Source organism: Parus major, chromosome 24 (assembly GCF_001522545.3).
Source record: "Parus major isolate Abel chromosome 24, Parus_major1.1, whole genome shotgun sequence".
Classification (NCBI taxonomy): Eukaryota; Metazoa; Chordata; class Aves; order Passeriformes; family Paridae; genus Parus; species Parus major.
Genome location: NC_031792.1, coordinates 1,783,459 through 1,798,206, shown reverse-complemented (window position 1 = coordinate 1,798,206; position 14,748 = coordinate 1,783,459). Strand labels below are relative to the sequence as shown.

Below are 14,748 nucleotides of genomic sequence, written 5' to 3'. Positions count from 1 at the left end.
TCTGTGTGCCTGCGCTCACCCACTTGATCATTCCTTGACAACTCCCCAGGATTTCTGAAAACACTGGACTGACCAGCACACCTAGCCAGGCCAGTAAATCAAATATCCCATCACACCAACAGGCCAAAAGGTCTGGTGTCCTGCCCCCGGCAAGAGCCATTTCCTGGCATTTTAAAAGAAGGAGGAGGAGGAGCAGAGAGTCTTAATGACCCCAGAGAGCCGTGCCCCTCCTAAAGGTGTGGGACTGGAAGAAGGCCTTTCCAACTCCCACGCCACAAGTTTTTCTTGTTTAACATCAGTTGATACTTTATCTTTCTGTAGCTACATGTACTTATTGCAAAAGGGTTTATTCAGTTTTTCCTCAGCTCAGTTTTAAGGAAAAGGTTTTGTCCTGAGCGCAGCAACACATTCCTGTTTGCTCCAAAAGGAATAACCTGCCACAAAGCTTCACCATCCACTATCCACACACCAGGCCAAGGCACACCTTCCAAGGGGCAAATCCTAAATTTCTCCCTTGTCCTGCTGCTGTCACCACCTGCAGCTCCCCACCAGCCCCTACCCATTCCCAGCACCACCAGTGCCCACCCCAGCACCTACAGGATTGAAATTAGCTGTACATGAATACAGATACCACAGAATATCCTGGCTTGGAAGGGGCACACAAGGATCCTCCAGTGCAACTCCTGGCCTTGCACAGGATACCCCAACAATCCCACCCTGTGCCTGCGAGTGTGATCCAAATGCTGAGGTCTGGCAGCCTTAGGGCTGTGACCACCGCCTGGGGAAGCATCGCAGATCCTCTGAGGCAGTTCTAAATCCTCCATCCAAACTGTCCCCTCTTCCTGCACCTTGTTCATGCAGAGTTGCTGATCTTCCTTCATACCTTTCCATCCTGGCATCCCATTGCTATCCTGCCTCTGGCCTCTTGTCCATCACACCAGATCCACGTGGAATTACAGAATGGCTGGGGTTAGAAGGATCTTGAAGTCCATTCTGTCCCAGTCCCTGGCAGGGACACCTCCCACTATCCCAGGTTGATCCAAACCCTCTCCAACCTGGCCTTGGACACTTCCAGGGATCCACAGATCCTCTAGGCACCCCGTGCCAGGGCCTCACCACCCTCCCAGGGGGAAGTTTCTTCCCCAGATCCCATCCAGCCCTGCCTCCCATCGGTGTGAAGCCATTCCCCCTTGTCCTGTCATTCTATGCTCACTACCTTGCCCCAAAGTGCTGCACCCCATTCTGTGCTCACACACCTCTCAGTCCCCCAAGGATTTCCCCCCGAGCCCTCTCTCCCAGCCAACCCCACAGCTCCAGGCTCATCCCAGATCCCCTGTGATCCCAGAGTCCCAACCTCCCCAGGCCAGCCCTATCCCACAGCCATCCCACCCCACGCCACCCCAGCCCCCCGCGGCCGCTTCCATCCCACCGCCCTCCTCACCTTATCCATGAGCTTCCAGCACTTCTCCACCATCTTCTTGTCCACGGCGCCGGGCTGGTGCGGCCCGAGGTGGTGGTGGTGCGGCTGGAACGCGTCCTTCATCAGCCCGATGAGCCCGCCGGGGCCCTTCTTCAGCGGCGCCGACATGGGGGCGCCCACACCCGGCCCGTGGGGCCCGTCCGGCACCGGGGCCGCGGCCCTGGAGGGGACCGGGCTGAGGGCGCTCCGGGCCGGGCCGGGCCGGGCAGGGCGGCGGCGGCGGCCGTGGGCGGTGGCGGCGGCGGCGGCGCCCGGTTCCAGGGAGGCCCCGCCCTCCTCGCCGGCGCTGGTTGGCCGCCCGCCCCCCCGCTAGCCCGGTCACGCCCCCTCCACCGGGGAGGAGCCGGCGCTGACTGGTGGAGAAGCGAAGCGCATGCGCAGTACAGCGGAGTGAGGGAGGGGGGCGGCCATGCTTGGTGCGGGCGGGGCGGGGCGGGGCGCGGTCGCCATGGGAACGCGGGGGCCGCGCTCGCCCCGCCGCCCCCGGGAGGGACCCGCGGCCCTCACTGCCCTTCCCGTGCCCCTCGCCCAGCTTGCGAAACGGGATCGCTTCCCCTTTCCTGAAGACGCGTTCCCTTTTCTAAGAACTGCCCGGACGCGGGGAGGCGGTGCTGCACCCCACCCCTTCTCCCAGAGAGGCAGGAGCAGCAGCGGCATCCCCATGGCAGGGAGGGAATGGGAACGGGAGAGCGTCCAGTGCAGCTGGCAGGTACCTGAGGCATCTCCCCGCAAAGGCAGGGACAGGCAGAGCCCACCGGACCTGAGCCCCTGTTCCCGACATGCTCCTACGGGAGAAGGAGCAGGAGCAGAGCAGCGAGAGAAAAGAGGACACGTGGGAGAAAATGGGATCGGGCAGTGAAAAAGGGGGCCAGGAATTAAAAGGGACCAGAGAGTGAAAAGGAGATCGGGGAGAGAAAAGGAACCAGGGGGAGAAAAGAGAACCAGGGAGTCAAAAGGAGACAAGGGAGAGAAAAGAGAAGCAGGGAGTGAAAAGGGACCGGGGAGAGAAAAGGGGACCAGGGAATCAAAGGGAACCAAAGTGTGAGTTTGTCAGAGCTGACACCAGCAAACTTTCAAAAAATTAAAACATGTGCTTGAAAGTCAGTTAAGTTCTGTTTCTTTGCTGCCTTCAGATCCTCTTTTCATCTCCTCTCTCAGGCAGAAGGACACATCCTTTTGCAAAAGCCAGCTGTGGCTGGTACGACACGGCAGCGACAGAAATCAGGCAAAGGAAAACTGTGGGTGCTGCACTTTGGCCACATCAGTCTGGGGAACGTGAGCACCCCAAACTCAGGCCTGGAGGTTGGACAGCACAGCCTCAACCTCTGGATCCAACCTCCTCGAGGGAGCTTTGCTTCCCCTGTGGCACCCACTTGCTGAGGAGCCAGATGGACAGCTCAGCAGGAAGCAGCACTAAACAAAACAAGGGAGCCTGGCATGGATTGGTTATAAAACTCCATGCTTTCATTTTATTGCCTTTGGTAAAGCTTGGTAAATATTTCTGGGACAGGCAACTCCTTGTCTGGCTTTAATTACCTGGGCAAATTTTCCTAAGGATTATATTGACCTCAAATATGTCAAGGTTTATTGAGGCCGTGTTCCTGAGGCTTTTCCCATTAGGTGCTAATGGATTCTGGCTAATAGTCAAGCCGGATTGACCACCAGCGGGTGCCCTGGCCAGCTCCACGCTACCACAAGTACCTGGGGAGAGAACTGGGGAGGGCAACACTGCCTTTGTGAGAGCCAAGTACAAAAATCACCATGGCTCTGATCCAAAGAGATCAGGGAACACGCTTGAGTAATTGCATTCCTGACTATCTGCTTCTCTGGGCATTATTCACTCCAAGCTGGGGCTGTAGCTACGTGTGAGACTTCAAGCAAAGGTTGATTTTGCTTGGGGCTGTTTTGACTGTCTCACTGGGACCCCTTGGGAGGGTTTCACTCGGGGCTATTGGGACAGATGCAGGAACCCCACACCTCAGAGCTGCTGGGGCTCCCAGCCAAGCTTTTCCCACCATTCAGCCCCAAACCAGCCTGCAGCTCTGCTCCCTCCCTCAGGCCAGCCCTGCTCCCTCCCGAGCTGTCAGCTCCCAAAGGCTCCCAAAAAGGCTTCTTGCACCGCAGATGCCTGCACTGAGCTCAGGGGACACAGAGGCAGACTCCCCTACCTGACGGGGCACTGCTCCAGTGTCGCGTTTCCGTTCGCGCTCGAGAAGGGGCCAAGGTAAAACCTCAGCCAGAGGTTTGCGGTTTTTGGCCCCGTGCAAAACTCTGCTCATTTTCACTCTCCCACGCTTGGCAGAGAGGTGAAACTTCCCCTGCTGGGACCCCCCTGTGCCCTGGGACCTCCTCCGTGTCCCTCCCCCAGCATTGTCACAGCCTGGCAGGGCATGAACCGATGCTCCTGATGTGTCACCTGCAAGGGGAACCCTCAGGAACAACCCTTGCCATGGAGCACGAGGGATGCCTACAGGAGTTTGCCCTCAATTCTTGAAGGTCCAGAGGCTCTCAGGATGGTTTCAGCCCCTACCCTCTCAGCAGCACACCTGGAGAGCTTCCTGCATCCAGTGCCCAACTCCAGGCTTGGGAAGAGAGGATGGATCTGGCCCTGGGATGTGCTGCTAAGACACAGTGCTGTCCATAACATCACCCACACAAACAGCAGTGTGGATTTGTCCTTTAATCACACCCCAAAAGGGTGGTGCAGGAACAGGGTGGTGGGTGGTGGACACTCACTGCCCACAGCTTCAGGGAGAGGATGAGAGGAGAAGCACAGGAGAGATGTCCATGCATGTGCAGATCTGAGCCAACTCTCGAGTCCCCTGAGTCACGGTGCAGAGGGCAGTGCCTCAGCTCTCCTGGGAACTCCCAGAGCCTGGAGCTGGGCAAGGGCTTCAGTGCAATGTCCTGAGAAATCCCTGGAGGTAGCTGAGCAGGCAAAGACACAGGTTTGTGGTCAGGTTACAAGGAGCTGCCACTGTGGTTGATAAAAGCTCTGAGCCAGCCTCGGTGAGCAGAGACAAGTCCCTGGAAGGGTCATGCTGTGAGCCAGGCATGGAGACACAGGAACTGCGTGTGCAGGGTCCATGCTGAGCAGTGCTGAGGCTCGAGGGTCTGGACATGGCCTGGGTGGAGGTGCTGTGTGGGAGAGCCTGTCCAGAGGCTCCTGGGCTGTTAGAATGCCTGGCACAGCTTCGTCTGTTCCTCCTGGCGCTGGCTCTGCGGGGACACAGGTTGGAGGGGTCTTTCTGCCTGGCCCCTGTGGTCAGGGGAGCACACAGCTTCCTCCTGGCAGCAGCACAGGTGCCAGGGAAATGTTAGGATGGGCAGAAAGGAGGGTGGCAGCACTCAGAGCGCTGCCAGGCTGTGAGTGCTGCCCTGAGGAGTTACCTGTATGATCTCTATACTGTTGGCAGCAGCCATCAGCCAGGACACAGGTCCCTTGGGTCCCACCTCAACGTCACAGAGTGCAGGGGAGCCACTGCGGGAGGGCAGGGAGGGCGTGCAGGAGCCTGAGGCGGGGTCACTGTCCTCAAAGAACTGCAGGGGGGACAGCCCGATCTGGAAGAACAGAAGAGGGATGGATGCACAGCCCCTGTGGAGGACACCCATCCCACCATGCAGCCTCACAGCACCCCAGGGCTCCCCAGGCAGAGCAGGACCATGTCCCCAAAACCTACCGAGCGGTAGAACTCATCACCAGCGGGGTCGATGACCAGCAGCGTCACCTGGTCCTCCCGGGCGCGGATCCTGCGCACAGTCTGCTCGTGGTCCAGCCCCTCGATGCTCTCCCCGTTCACTGCCAGCACACGGTCCCCTTCCCTCATCCCTGCCTGCTCGGCCGGCAGCCCCACATCCACATCCCACAGGAACTGGCCTGCCACAGTGGGGAGAGGCTCGCAGAGGGGAACTGGCCCTGCTGACCCCCGTGTGCAGGTGGGGACAGGGTCCTGTTGCAGGCACAGAGCTGTTGGCTCTTCCCAACCCTCAGAAGTGCCTTGCTCAGGTACAAACTGCCCCTCTCAGCCTCCTCACCTACTCCCCCCGAGCTGCAGTCATCCTCCTTGAGCAGGAAGCCGTAGCCAGCGGGACCCTTCACCAGGTGCAGCTCCCGAACCTTGAAGGGGAGTCTGGAGGTGTCTGCCAAGGCAGCCGTGATCCGCAGCCCCCTCAGGCGATAAAACTCCTCCACGGAGCTGGATGCCACCAGCAGTGTCACCTTGTTGCCGCTCTGCTTAAGCTGGATGGGAAGCACGGGGCTCTCAGTGACATTCTAAGCCCCATCCCTCGCCCCCCATGCCAAGACCAGGCACCTTTTTGGTGAGCTGTGTGTGGGAGTAGCTCTTCACGCTGTCCCCGTTCAGCTCCAGCAGCCAGGAGCCTGGTGGCACCCCTGCCCTGTCTGCTGGCCCGTCCTGCAGCACCGACAGCTGGAAAGTGCCCTTGGTGCCTGCAGGAGGAGCAGAAGGAGCACTTTGGAGTGAGTGAGGTGCTACAATGGGGTGGCTCATGGTGGCAGCATCCTGCTTTACCTTCTGGACACGACACACTGAAGCCAAAGCCGCTTTTGTCCCTCGTGACGTGGCAGAGGCGCGGGCGGATGTCATCTGGCAGCATCTGGGACAGGTCCCTGCCCAGGGATTTGGCTGCTTCGTAGGAGTCACCGTCCAGGACCGCCAGCAAGACCTGGTTCCCACTGGTCTTGATCTTCTGCACCACCTGGAAGAACCCAGGCTGTGAACCCTGGGCAAGCACCCCTCTGATGGGGGGGGATCAAGGTCCCTGGGGTCAGCAGGGGTCATGCATCCTCCGTTCCCCTGGCTGGGGAGGATCCAGGCGTTCCTGTGGGATGCTCCCAGCTTACCCTGAGGTGGTCCATGTGGTCCACAAAGTGGCCATTGACCTGGAGCAGCCGGTCCCCGTCCTGCAGCCCCCTGCGCTGGGCCACCCCCCCCAGCTCAATCTGCCGGATGACGTGGCCCTGGCAGCCCAGCTCCTCGTGCAGGCAGAAGCCGAAGGTCTCCGTGCTGTCCTTGGTCAGGAGGTAGAAGCGGGGCTCCCCCATGCCCTCACCATCTGTGTGGGGGCACAGCCTGTGAGCAGGGCCCTGCAGGGATCCTCACACAAGTTCTCCACCCCATCCTGGGCTGGGGATCTGCTCATCCCTTCTGTGTTCACCTCCCACAGGTCCCCAGTGTGAGTGAGAGAGCTCAGGGCCCCAGCAGTGCCCAGGTGCCACAACCCCATGCAGACACAAGGACACCCTGGGAGATGAGGGGGTGTATTTACCCGTGTCCTCAGTCAGTGTCAAGGCAGGGTTGTCGATCCCAACTTTGGGGTTAAACTCAAATTTTCTGAAATGACAAAGGGCAGGAGAGGCCATGTTAGTGCAGGATGGCCTTACCCCTGCCTCCCCCAGCCTTGGGGAGCTTGTTCCTCCAAGAAAGGGCCAGCTGAAGCCTGGGAAAGCCAGAGGGGATCTCTGTCTTGGACCATTCTCCACACATCTCCTGAGCCCCAGAAAGCCCCTGGCCAAGGGGAGATCAGCACTTACATGATGGACATCTTGTCTCCCTCGAGCCCTGCAGAGGGAGAGGAGAGGTCAGCACAGGAGGTGATGGGCTGGGAGCAGACCCCAATGCTCTCGAGCACTCAGGGCTTGTCCACTCACAGGCTGAGCCTGCCATGCCAGGTGAGGGGGTTTGCCAAGCCCACACAGCCCCCAAGCCCCTCTGTCTCTCAGCACAGACTGTTCCTTGGCCCTGTCACCACTGTCCTGCATTCCCAACAGCTAGACCTGCTGCTCAGGTCCCATGGGCATTCACTCCTGGGGCACAGCAGGGCCAAGCAGATGGGGCACAGTCATGGGGGCTTACAGGGCTCTTCAGTGAGGGCTGAGAAGGTTCACCAGGACCTCAGAGAGCTGCTGGAGCCAGGAGAAGGGAATAGAGACTTTCCCTGGCACAAACCCCCCATAAAATCCCTCCACACCTCAGTGGGAACAGGAAACCCCCAACCCAGGGAGAGGGGATTCCTCCCCAGCATCCCCATGATGAGACATTTTCCTGCATGCCTCTGGCTCCTTTCCACAGGCCGCCTGGGCTCTGACATTGTCTTGCTCCATCTGGCAGCAGGGTCTGTGTGTGTGGGGAAGGGTCTCCAGAGGATTCCCCGGCACATACCTTTTGTTTGCTTCATGGCTGCAGGGATTGCCAGAGGGAGCAAGGTACAGGGTGAAGTGGCAGGGAGGTGTCCCCGCCTCTTGCAAGACGCCCCAGGTTTAATGGTTAAACAGCCCCGAGTCTTCCCTGCACTCCCAGCCCCAGGGCACTGCCAGTCGGAGCTGGGAGCAGGGCCAGCACCCCGGGACACCCAGCTTGGGGACAGCTCCTGGTGGCTTCCCGGGGGACACAGGGAGGGGAGAATGACTGGTTCAGCACTGGAGCAGAGGTGGGCTGCTCCATGCCAGTGCTGTGAGGCGGGGAAAGGCAGAACCCTCCGCTCCAGCTGCTGGAGGGGCGGCTCCACGTTCCTCCCCAGGAAGGGCCCGAAAAGGAGATCAAGTCTTGGTACTAGTGTGCTTCAGTGGAAAGAAAGAGGTGCACTTTAATGCTCCCAAAAGATTCACAGACAAGCCTGAATCCTGCTCCCTGCCACTGCTCTGGCCAGGGTGCAGGGGCTGGCTTTCCACAAGCCCAGAAGAACAAGTCCCATTTGCTCCCGGCCTGGTTTCTGTCCCATTCCCACACTTCAGCCTCCCCTGCAGACGAGGCTGAGCCCCACACACCCAGCACCATCCACCCAGCATCTCCAGGTGGGCACACACTCCACTGCCCAGCCCTGGCTGGTGGATGGGCAGCAGGTTAGAGGCTCCCATCCTGCAGTTTCCCCAGCATTTTCTTGACCTCGCTCTCGACTCGCAGGAATTTGGCTTTCCTCCAGGGGTTGGCAGTCTGGCTGCGGCTGCTCTCCAGGTCCTGCAGGAGGAGGGCGAGGTGCTGCCGGACCCGCTCTCGGTCCCAGAAGGGCAGGTTCCTCTGCACCACGTTCAGGATGTGGGACCAGTAATCGGAGACATCGGTGCCCGCCGTGAGGAAAACCAGAGCCCTGACGCCGTCCCGGTCCATGCGCAGGCTGTCGAGTGCCCTCTTGCCATCCTCACTGATATCATTGAAGTAGAGACTAGGAAAGCAGCAGGAGACACTGGTGAGGGCTGAGGGGAAGGACAGAGGCAGACAGGACAGGGGACACCGTGTGGGCAAAAGGCAGGGATGTGCCGGAGTGGACTCACTGCACTTTGTCCAGCGTCTCGTGCCTTTTGGCCACCTCCACCACGCGCAGGGCTGCCGTGTCCGTCAGGGAGTTGTAGCCCAGGTTGAGCTCCTGCAGGTGCTGGTTCTGGGCCAGGTGCTGGGCGATGGCCTCGGCGCCGGGGTCCCCCAGTGCGGTGTGCAGCAGGGACAGCTGGGTCAGCGAGCGGTTGCCGGCCAGCGCCTCGGCCAGGTAGCGAGCGCCCTGCTCGCCCACGGGGTTATTGGCCAGCCTGTGGACACGGGAGCTCAGAGAGTGCCGGGGCACGTGGTGGGCAGCAGTGGCAGGGTCATGCAGGGGTGGGGGCCGTACTCACCGCAGGCTGCTCACCACACACTTGTCATGCAGGAGCAGGTCACGAATTTCCTTGCAGGCTTCGGAGCCCAGGCTGTTGAGCTGCAGACTGGTGCAAGAGCAAGACACGGGGGTGACAGGAACAAAATGGCTGTTACCTGAGAGCCTGGCAGCCCTGCCCGCTCCATTTTGCCCATCACCATCCTCCCTGGGCTCCCCAAACTAGGCCACTCCAGGTTTCCTCTCCCAAAGGGAGCACAGTGACACCGCACCGGAGCATGAGCCAGCAGAGCCAGTGCCAGCAAGAGCACGGCAAGGGGAAGGGGATGGCGGAGTCTTCAGCGGGTGGGTGAAGGTCAGAGGAGGGATCAGGGCTCCATCAAGCCCTCCTGAGCATCTGGAGGAAGGAAGTGCGGCACAGCCCAGCTGCACAGCCCGATCCATCTGTGCTGAGCACGTCTCGCCACCACCTGGGCGACAGGAAGACCTGCAGCTCCACAAACGTTCTGGAACGTTTGTGAGAACATCTGCACAGCCCAGACTCCCACCTTTGGGACAGCAAACTCCTCACAGAGCGAACGACACGGGGATGCCGGGTAACTTCCCGTAGGGACTCGGGTCTGCCAGGACAGCTGGCAGCCCGCCCAGCCTGTACCAGCTACAGGGAACTTCCCAAAAATTCCTGCGGGGGGGTGAGCTGGGACTGCAAATCCCAGCATGCAGTGCCCTAGAAAGGCTGCTCCAGGAGCGTTGCATTTTGGAAGCTGTAGTTCTCTAGGTCTGCACTGAGGATAAACATGCCCTTTCCTAAATTTTCCATACCTGGCCTCCTAAAGCATCCCCGTGATGGGCAGAGGTGAGAAAGAACCCGATTTTTGAGCAGTGCCCAAGGGCAGGAGGAGATGGTACTCACTGGAGAGCTTTGCATCGCAGCAGGACAGGGAAGAGGGTCCTCAAGCTGCCGCTGTCCAGGTTGCAGGAGGTCAGGTTCAGCTCCTCCACCTCGTGACACGTGGTGCTCATGACAGATGCCAGCACGGAGCACTTGAGAGGGGTCATCTTGACGGAGGAGAGGTTGACAGCGCGGAGGGAGCGGACGGCCTCGGCCGCGAAGCGCTCGTTCTGGAACTCGTGCAGGAAGAACAGGTAGTCCATGAGCTCGGAGGGGGGCAGGCCCTTGCGGCCCTTCCTGATCACCGTCTTCTTCATGGCCTTGGCGATCTCAAAGGCTGCCAGGTTCTTGATGGAGCAGCCCAGCTGCTCCAGGATGGCACGGTTGCGGCGGGACAGGATTCCGCCCATGAAAATAGGAAAGAGCTCAAAGACCTCATCATCCGGGGCCTCGTCAGGGTGGCGCATGGGGCCTTCCACGCCCAGGATGCTGGAGTTGATCTGGTCCAAGACATCGTCGTTGTAGTAGTCCTCCTCTTTGAACAGCTCCTCTGCCATGGTGTGGGCAATGGCATCCTTGTCCTTGCCGCTCACCCGGGAGAAGTAGCGAGGGAAGATCTTGAGCAGGTTGAAGAGCACAGGGAGGAAGCGCAGGGGCAGCACTTTGGAGATGATGTTCACAACCACAGCCACATCTTCGCTCACCTTCCCAATGACCTCTGACAGCTCCTTCCCCACTCTCTGGGCCAGGGTCTTCTTCTCGCCCAGCACCACGTACAGGGCTGCCAGGTACTCCTGCATGGCGGGGATGGTGAAGACAAAGGTGTGCTCCTTGCCCGGCTGCACGCACGGGCTGAGGAAGAAGCGGAAGACGTCGCTGCGGAAAACCTCCAGGAGGTTGAGCTCGCTCTCGGTCTTCATCTCCACCTCGAAGCACTGCCGTAGGTCCTCCTCTGAGAAGCAGGTCTTGCGGGACATCACCCCCTCGTAGGCCAGCTTGCCCACTGTCTTGGCCGCGTACTTCATCATGGAGATGTGGGTGGGGTCGGTGCTGTCCAGCACCTCCCCGCTGAAGTTGAGCCGCAGGAAGCTGGTGTAGATGCCAGTCAGGGTCTGGCTGGGAGGGACCATCCTGGTGAAGTAGAGGAAGTGCAGGGTGGTGCACACCAGCCAGCAGTAGGAGGGCAAGAAGCAGGCAGCTGTTATTTGGTTGTGGCGCTCCAAGTTCCTCGACAACATCTCCACCAGGTTCTCCTGCTCCGCCGAGCTGCGGTGCTGGCTCTCCTCCCCGGAGCAGCCCGGCTGGCTGAGGCGCATCTGGAAGTAAAGCTTCTGCAGGTTGGTGTCGGAGAAGCCGCAGATCTCGGCGTAGCGGCCCACGTACTTGCCAGGGATGCGGCGCACGGCCGAAGGGCGCGTGGTGATGATGATGCTGGCCTGGTGACACAAGGATGGATGAGTTTGGGGCTGCTCAGCAGGGCATAACCCACTGAGAGGTGCACAAGGATCACCCCGTCCACAGGTTGGGGGTCACAAAACTGCTGCACAAAGGGTGCTGGATGAAACCTGGCCCAGCAGAGGGGACAGAAGAACTTTCCCCATTCCCTCCTAGACATATACAAAGCCTGGAAGATCTCAGCCTTCATTACCTCATCAGGCCTCCCCAAAGAGCCCACCAGTGACATGAGTCCCCCTTGGCAAGTCCCTCCAGGAACAGGGGTTGCCAGCCAAGCTGGACTGCAAATAATTATCACAACAGCCCTGTGCTGCCTCAGGGCTCACCCCCAACCTGTTCCCAGCACAAAGGAGGGCACCACCGACCTCAGGCAGGAGGTATTTCCGCAGCAGGTTGACCACGATGGCAGAGGGCGGCACGGGCTCGTTGGGGTCACAGCACAGCTCCGTGCCAGCCAGGCGGAAGTCCAGGTTGAGGCGCTCCAGGCCGTTGAGGATGAAGAGCACCCTGAGGTTGGAAGCTTCCAGCACCGGCACCACGTCCCGGAGGTGCTGGTACTTCTTGGTGATGAGGCGCCGCAGGGACACGTGGGCGTGGCTGTGGGACAGGTCCTCGCAGGAGAAGGGGATGACCAGCTCAAAGTGGGGCAGGCGGCCGTGGCACCAGTCCACCACCATCTTCTTGATGAGGGTGCTCTTGCCCGTGCCCACCGTGCCGTAGAGCACCACGTTCTTCACCTGCCGCCCACAGGCGTCCACGTCAAAGAGGTTGTTGAGGCTGATAACCTTTCTACAGGGCTGCTGGAGCTGGTTCTGGATGGTTAAATCAGGGGAGGGCTTCAGAATCTCCTCTAGGGAGCTCTCCCGGATCACTGGGTCCACGTGGACGGCATCCAGGGAGAAGGAAGGGCCAAACTGCCTCTCCTCATTGGGCTGGTGGCTGAACCATGCAGACAGGCTCTTCTGGTGCTTCTTGATGGCACCTGGAAGGAGAAAGGTGCTGGACATGACAAGGGCTGCTCACTGGCAGGGGCCTGGGGAAGTTGCCTGCCCCAAGCCACTGCAGGGAAGGGACAGCATCCAGTTATGGGGAACCCTCACACTGCCCAGGACAGCAGCTGCCCCCACCCCGCTGTGTAGGACCCTCCCTCCAGACCAGAGCTGCAAACTCACCAGAAGAGGCCACGTTCCTCAGCTGGGACTGAGAATGGCGAGAGGAGCCGGGCTGGGCAGAGATCTCCTGGGAGTCTCCCTGGTAGCGAACACAGCCCCTGCAGGAGGAGGGAGAGCATCACGGGGAGCAGCTCCAAACCCGTCCTGGGGCAGCGTGGGCAGATCACAAGCGAGGCTGTGGGAAGTGCTGAGAGGAGCCAGCTCACCCCTTCCTTCCCCCACAGCACGGGCTAGGGTAGGGGCACGGCTGGGAGGTGAAGGCAGGTCAGGAAGCCATGGGCTGTGCATTCCCAGAAAACCCATGGCGAGGCAGAGGAGGTGGGCTGCAGTCACAGCAGGCAGGGAGGTGGGTCTGGCTGTTTTTCTAGGTGGGAGCAAAGCAGTGTCCCTGGTGCCAAGGCAGCCAGCTCAGCCACCCAGGTGCTGTGGCAGAGCCCCAGCCGTGTGACACTGACTGTACCTGGGGAGGGAGATGCTGCTTGTGCGAAGGATCCTCCTGAGGAAACACCTGCCTGTAGGACGTGCTGTGGAGGAAGAATGCACATGGTCAGGGATGGCTCTCTCCAGCCCAGCAGGGCTGACCCCACCCAGCCCATTGGCTTCACACCTTGCTGGGGTGCCCCACATCCCTGCACAGCTGGGGAGGGATGTCCAGCAGGGACAGGCTTCCCTGGGGACAGAGCCCAGCTCACCTGGCACGGCAGCAGCACGCACAGACACGCTGCGGGTCCCTCTGCTCCCTGCCAGGGACCGCGGCAGCTGTGCCCAGCTGGCCCAGGGCAGGCAGCTCTGGCACTGCATGGCCCGGGACATCCTGCTCCTGGAAAAGGGGAGGGGGCTGAGGGGCTCCGGGGTGCTCAGCAGAGCACCGGGGGCTGCGGGGATGTGGTGCAGCAGAGCCCTGCCCAGCATTACCTGACCCAGCGTGGTCCAGTCCGGCAGAACCGGCTGTGCTGGTGCTGACTCAGGCTCCCAACCCGGCTCAGCAGGGTGATCCTTCAGGAGCCGGGGTGGTGCTCACAGCCCCCGACATCCTGGGAAACTGAGGCACATGGGGAGAAAGATATAAGCAAACCCCAGCAGAGAGGAAGGGACGAGCAGGGTGACAGCTCGCTCACTCACACCTCCCACGAGCTACGCTGTTTACAGTCCCTTTTTATCTGATCCAGATGGAGAAATTGAGGCACAGGGACGGAGTCAGAGGAGCTGACCTTGAACACGGGTGTCCCGACCGCGGTGCCTTGGCAGGAATGGAACCCCCCCTGTGTCCCATGCCCAGATTCCAGCCCGTTCCCAGCCGAGGGCCCTGCGCTGCCCTCCTGCTGCAGAACCCTTTCAGGGACACCTCTCGGCACCCTGCTGGCACCCGTGGCAGTCCTGGCCTCGCTGCCCGTGCCCTCCCGGCTCCCCGCTCCACGGCGAGCCCGTGCCGGTGCCGCGACCGGAGCCCGGGGTTACCTCGTCCATCAGGATTCCAGCCGGGAAAGCCGAGCTCCCATTGCCCGAGCTGCCGGGCTGCCGGAGCACAGCCCGGAGCTGCCCATCCGCCTCCTGCCCGGCCTGTCCCGGGCACGGCTCCGCTGCGGAGGCGGCTGCTTCGCAGGCAGAACTTCCTGCAACGCCATCCTGCCCTGGCCCGCCCCACGGCCGGCGCTGCCAGCTCCCCGGGCAGGATTGGGAGAGCGGCTGGAGCCTGGAGAAACACCCGCACCCCTCACGCCCTCCCAAACACGCACAGGACTGGGGGAGCCGCGCTCTTACCAGATGTGCTGCGAGCGGCGATGTCCCCCGGACACATCTGGCGGCTCTGTATCGCCAGATGCTGCCCGGCTGTGCAACTGGAGCCTGCAAGGACGAGTTCTGCTCCGGAGAGGATCCCTCCCCAGCGGGAGAAGGAGCTGTGCTGGCAGCGCCTGGGTGTGCCTGTTTAACACACAAACACGCACATCTGGACCTGCCCTCTCGCTGCTGCCTGGTCCGCCCTGGCCAGCCAGCAAGTACAGATGTGGCGCTGGGGACACACGCAACTCTTCTCAGCCCCTGGGTGCTGTCCTGGGAAGTGCCAGCCCACCCAGGGCTGCTGGGACTGAGGGGTCACACCTGGGTAAGGCTGCCGGGCCAGATTTGCACCCCAAACGCAATGC

At 60.9% G+C, this 14,748-nt stretch overlaps 3 protein-coding genes across 5 annotated transcripts in view; all 3 read right to left on the bottom strand.

Moving 5' to 3' along the window:
• The window catches only part of CBL (Cbl proto-oncogene), a 34,034-nt gene extending 32,344 nt beyond the window's left edge, over nt 1–1,690 (bottom strand). For both annotated transcript variants that reach the window (XM_015649636.3, XM_015649637.3), the window contains exon 1: nt 1,442–1,690. In XM_015649636.3, the coding sequence (XP_015505122.1) occupies nt 1,442–1,588 (147 nt within the window). In that variant the 5' untranslated portion in view covers nt 1,589–1,690. The remainder of the gene's footprint in view (nt 1–1,441) is intronic.
• A 2,455-nt stretch (nt 1,691–4,145) lies between these two features.
• On the bottom strand, nt 4,146–7,919 carry PDZD3 (PDZ domain containing 3). The gene is made up of 10 exons (XM_015649648.2): nt 7,663–7,919; nt 7,035–7,062; nt 6,770–6,834; nt 6,345–6,556; nt 6,013–6,199; nt 5,794–5,930; nt 5,516–5,720; nt 5,161–5,357; nt 4,871–5,041; nt 4,146–4,699 (listed from the first exon to the last, which is right to left on the bottom strand). The coding sequence occupies exons 1-10, from the start codon at nt 7,676–7,678 to the stop codon at nt 4,655–4,657; spliced, it is 1,263 nt and encodes a 420-aa protein (XP_015505134.1). The 5' UTR covers nt 7,679–7,919; the 3' UTR covers nt 4,146–4,654.
• A 142-nt stretch (nt 7,920–8,061) lies between these two features.
• On the bottom strand, nt 8,062–14,622 carry NLRX1 (NLR family member X1). 2 transcript variants are annotated; one of them, XM_015649634.3, is made up of 10 exons: nt 14,366–14,622; nt 13,520–13,646; nt 13,297–13,424; nt 13,065–13,128; nt 12,605–12,702; nt 11,798–12,414; nt 9,999–11,413; nt 9,108–9,194; nt 8,772–9,023; nt 8,062–8,662 (listed from the first exon to the last, which is right to left on the bottom strand). In XM_015649634.3, the coding sequence occupies exons 3-10, from the start codon at nt 13,415–13,417 to the stop codon at nt 8,344–8,346; spliced, it is 2,973 nt and encodes a 990-aa protein (XP_015505120.1). In that variant the 5' UTR covers nt 13,418–13,424; nt 13,520–13,646; nt 14,366–14,622; the 3' UTR covers nt 8,062–8,343. The 2 variants fall into 2 exon arrangements, with proteins under 2 accessions (XP_015505120.1, XP_015505121.1); XM_015649635.3 differs by lacking the exon at nt 14,366–14,622 and adding an exon at nt 14,063–14,232.
• Between the last annotated feature and the right edge of the window lie 126 nt (nt 14,623–14,748).

Coding starts and splice junctions, on each gene's coding strand:
- PDZD3 (XM_015649648.2), bottom strand. Junction 6,835..7,034: donor GGAGACAAGATGTCCATCAT/GTAAGTGCTGAT, acceptor TTGTCATTTCAG/AAAATTTGAGTTTAACCCCA. Junction 5,358..5,515: donor CTGCAGCTCGGGGGGAGTAG/GTGAGGAGGCTG, acceptor CCACTGTGGCAG/GCCAGTTCCTGTGGGATGTG.
- NLRX1 (XM_015649634.3), bottom strand. CDS start 13,417: ATGTCCCGGGCCATGCAGTGCCAGAGCTGCCTGCCCTGGGCCAGCTGG. Junction 13,129..13,296: donor GCGTGCTGCTGCCGTGCCAG/GTGAGCTGGGCT, acceptor CTTCCTCCACAG/CACGTCCTACAGGCAGGTGT. Junction 11,414..11,797: donor GGAAATACCTCCTGCCTGAG/GTCGGTGGTGCC, acceptor TTGTGTCACCAG/GCCAGCATCATCATCACCAC.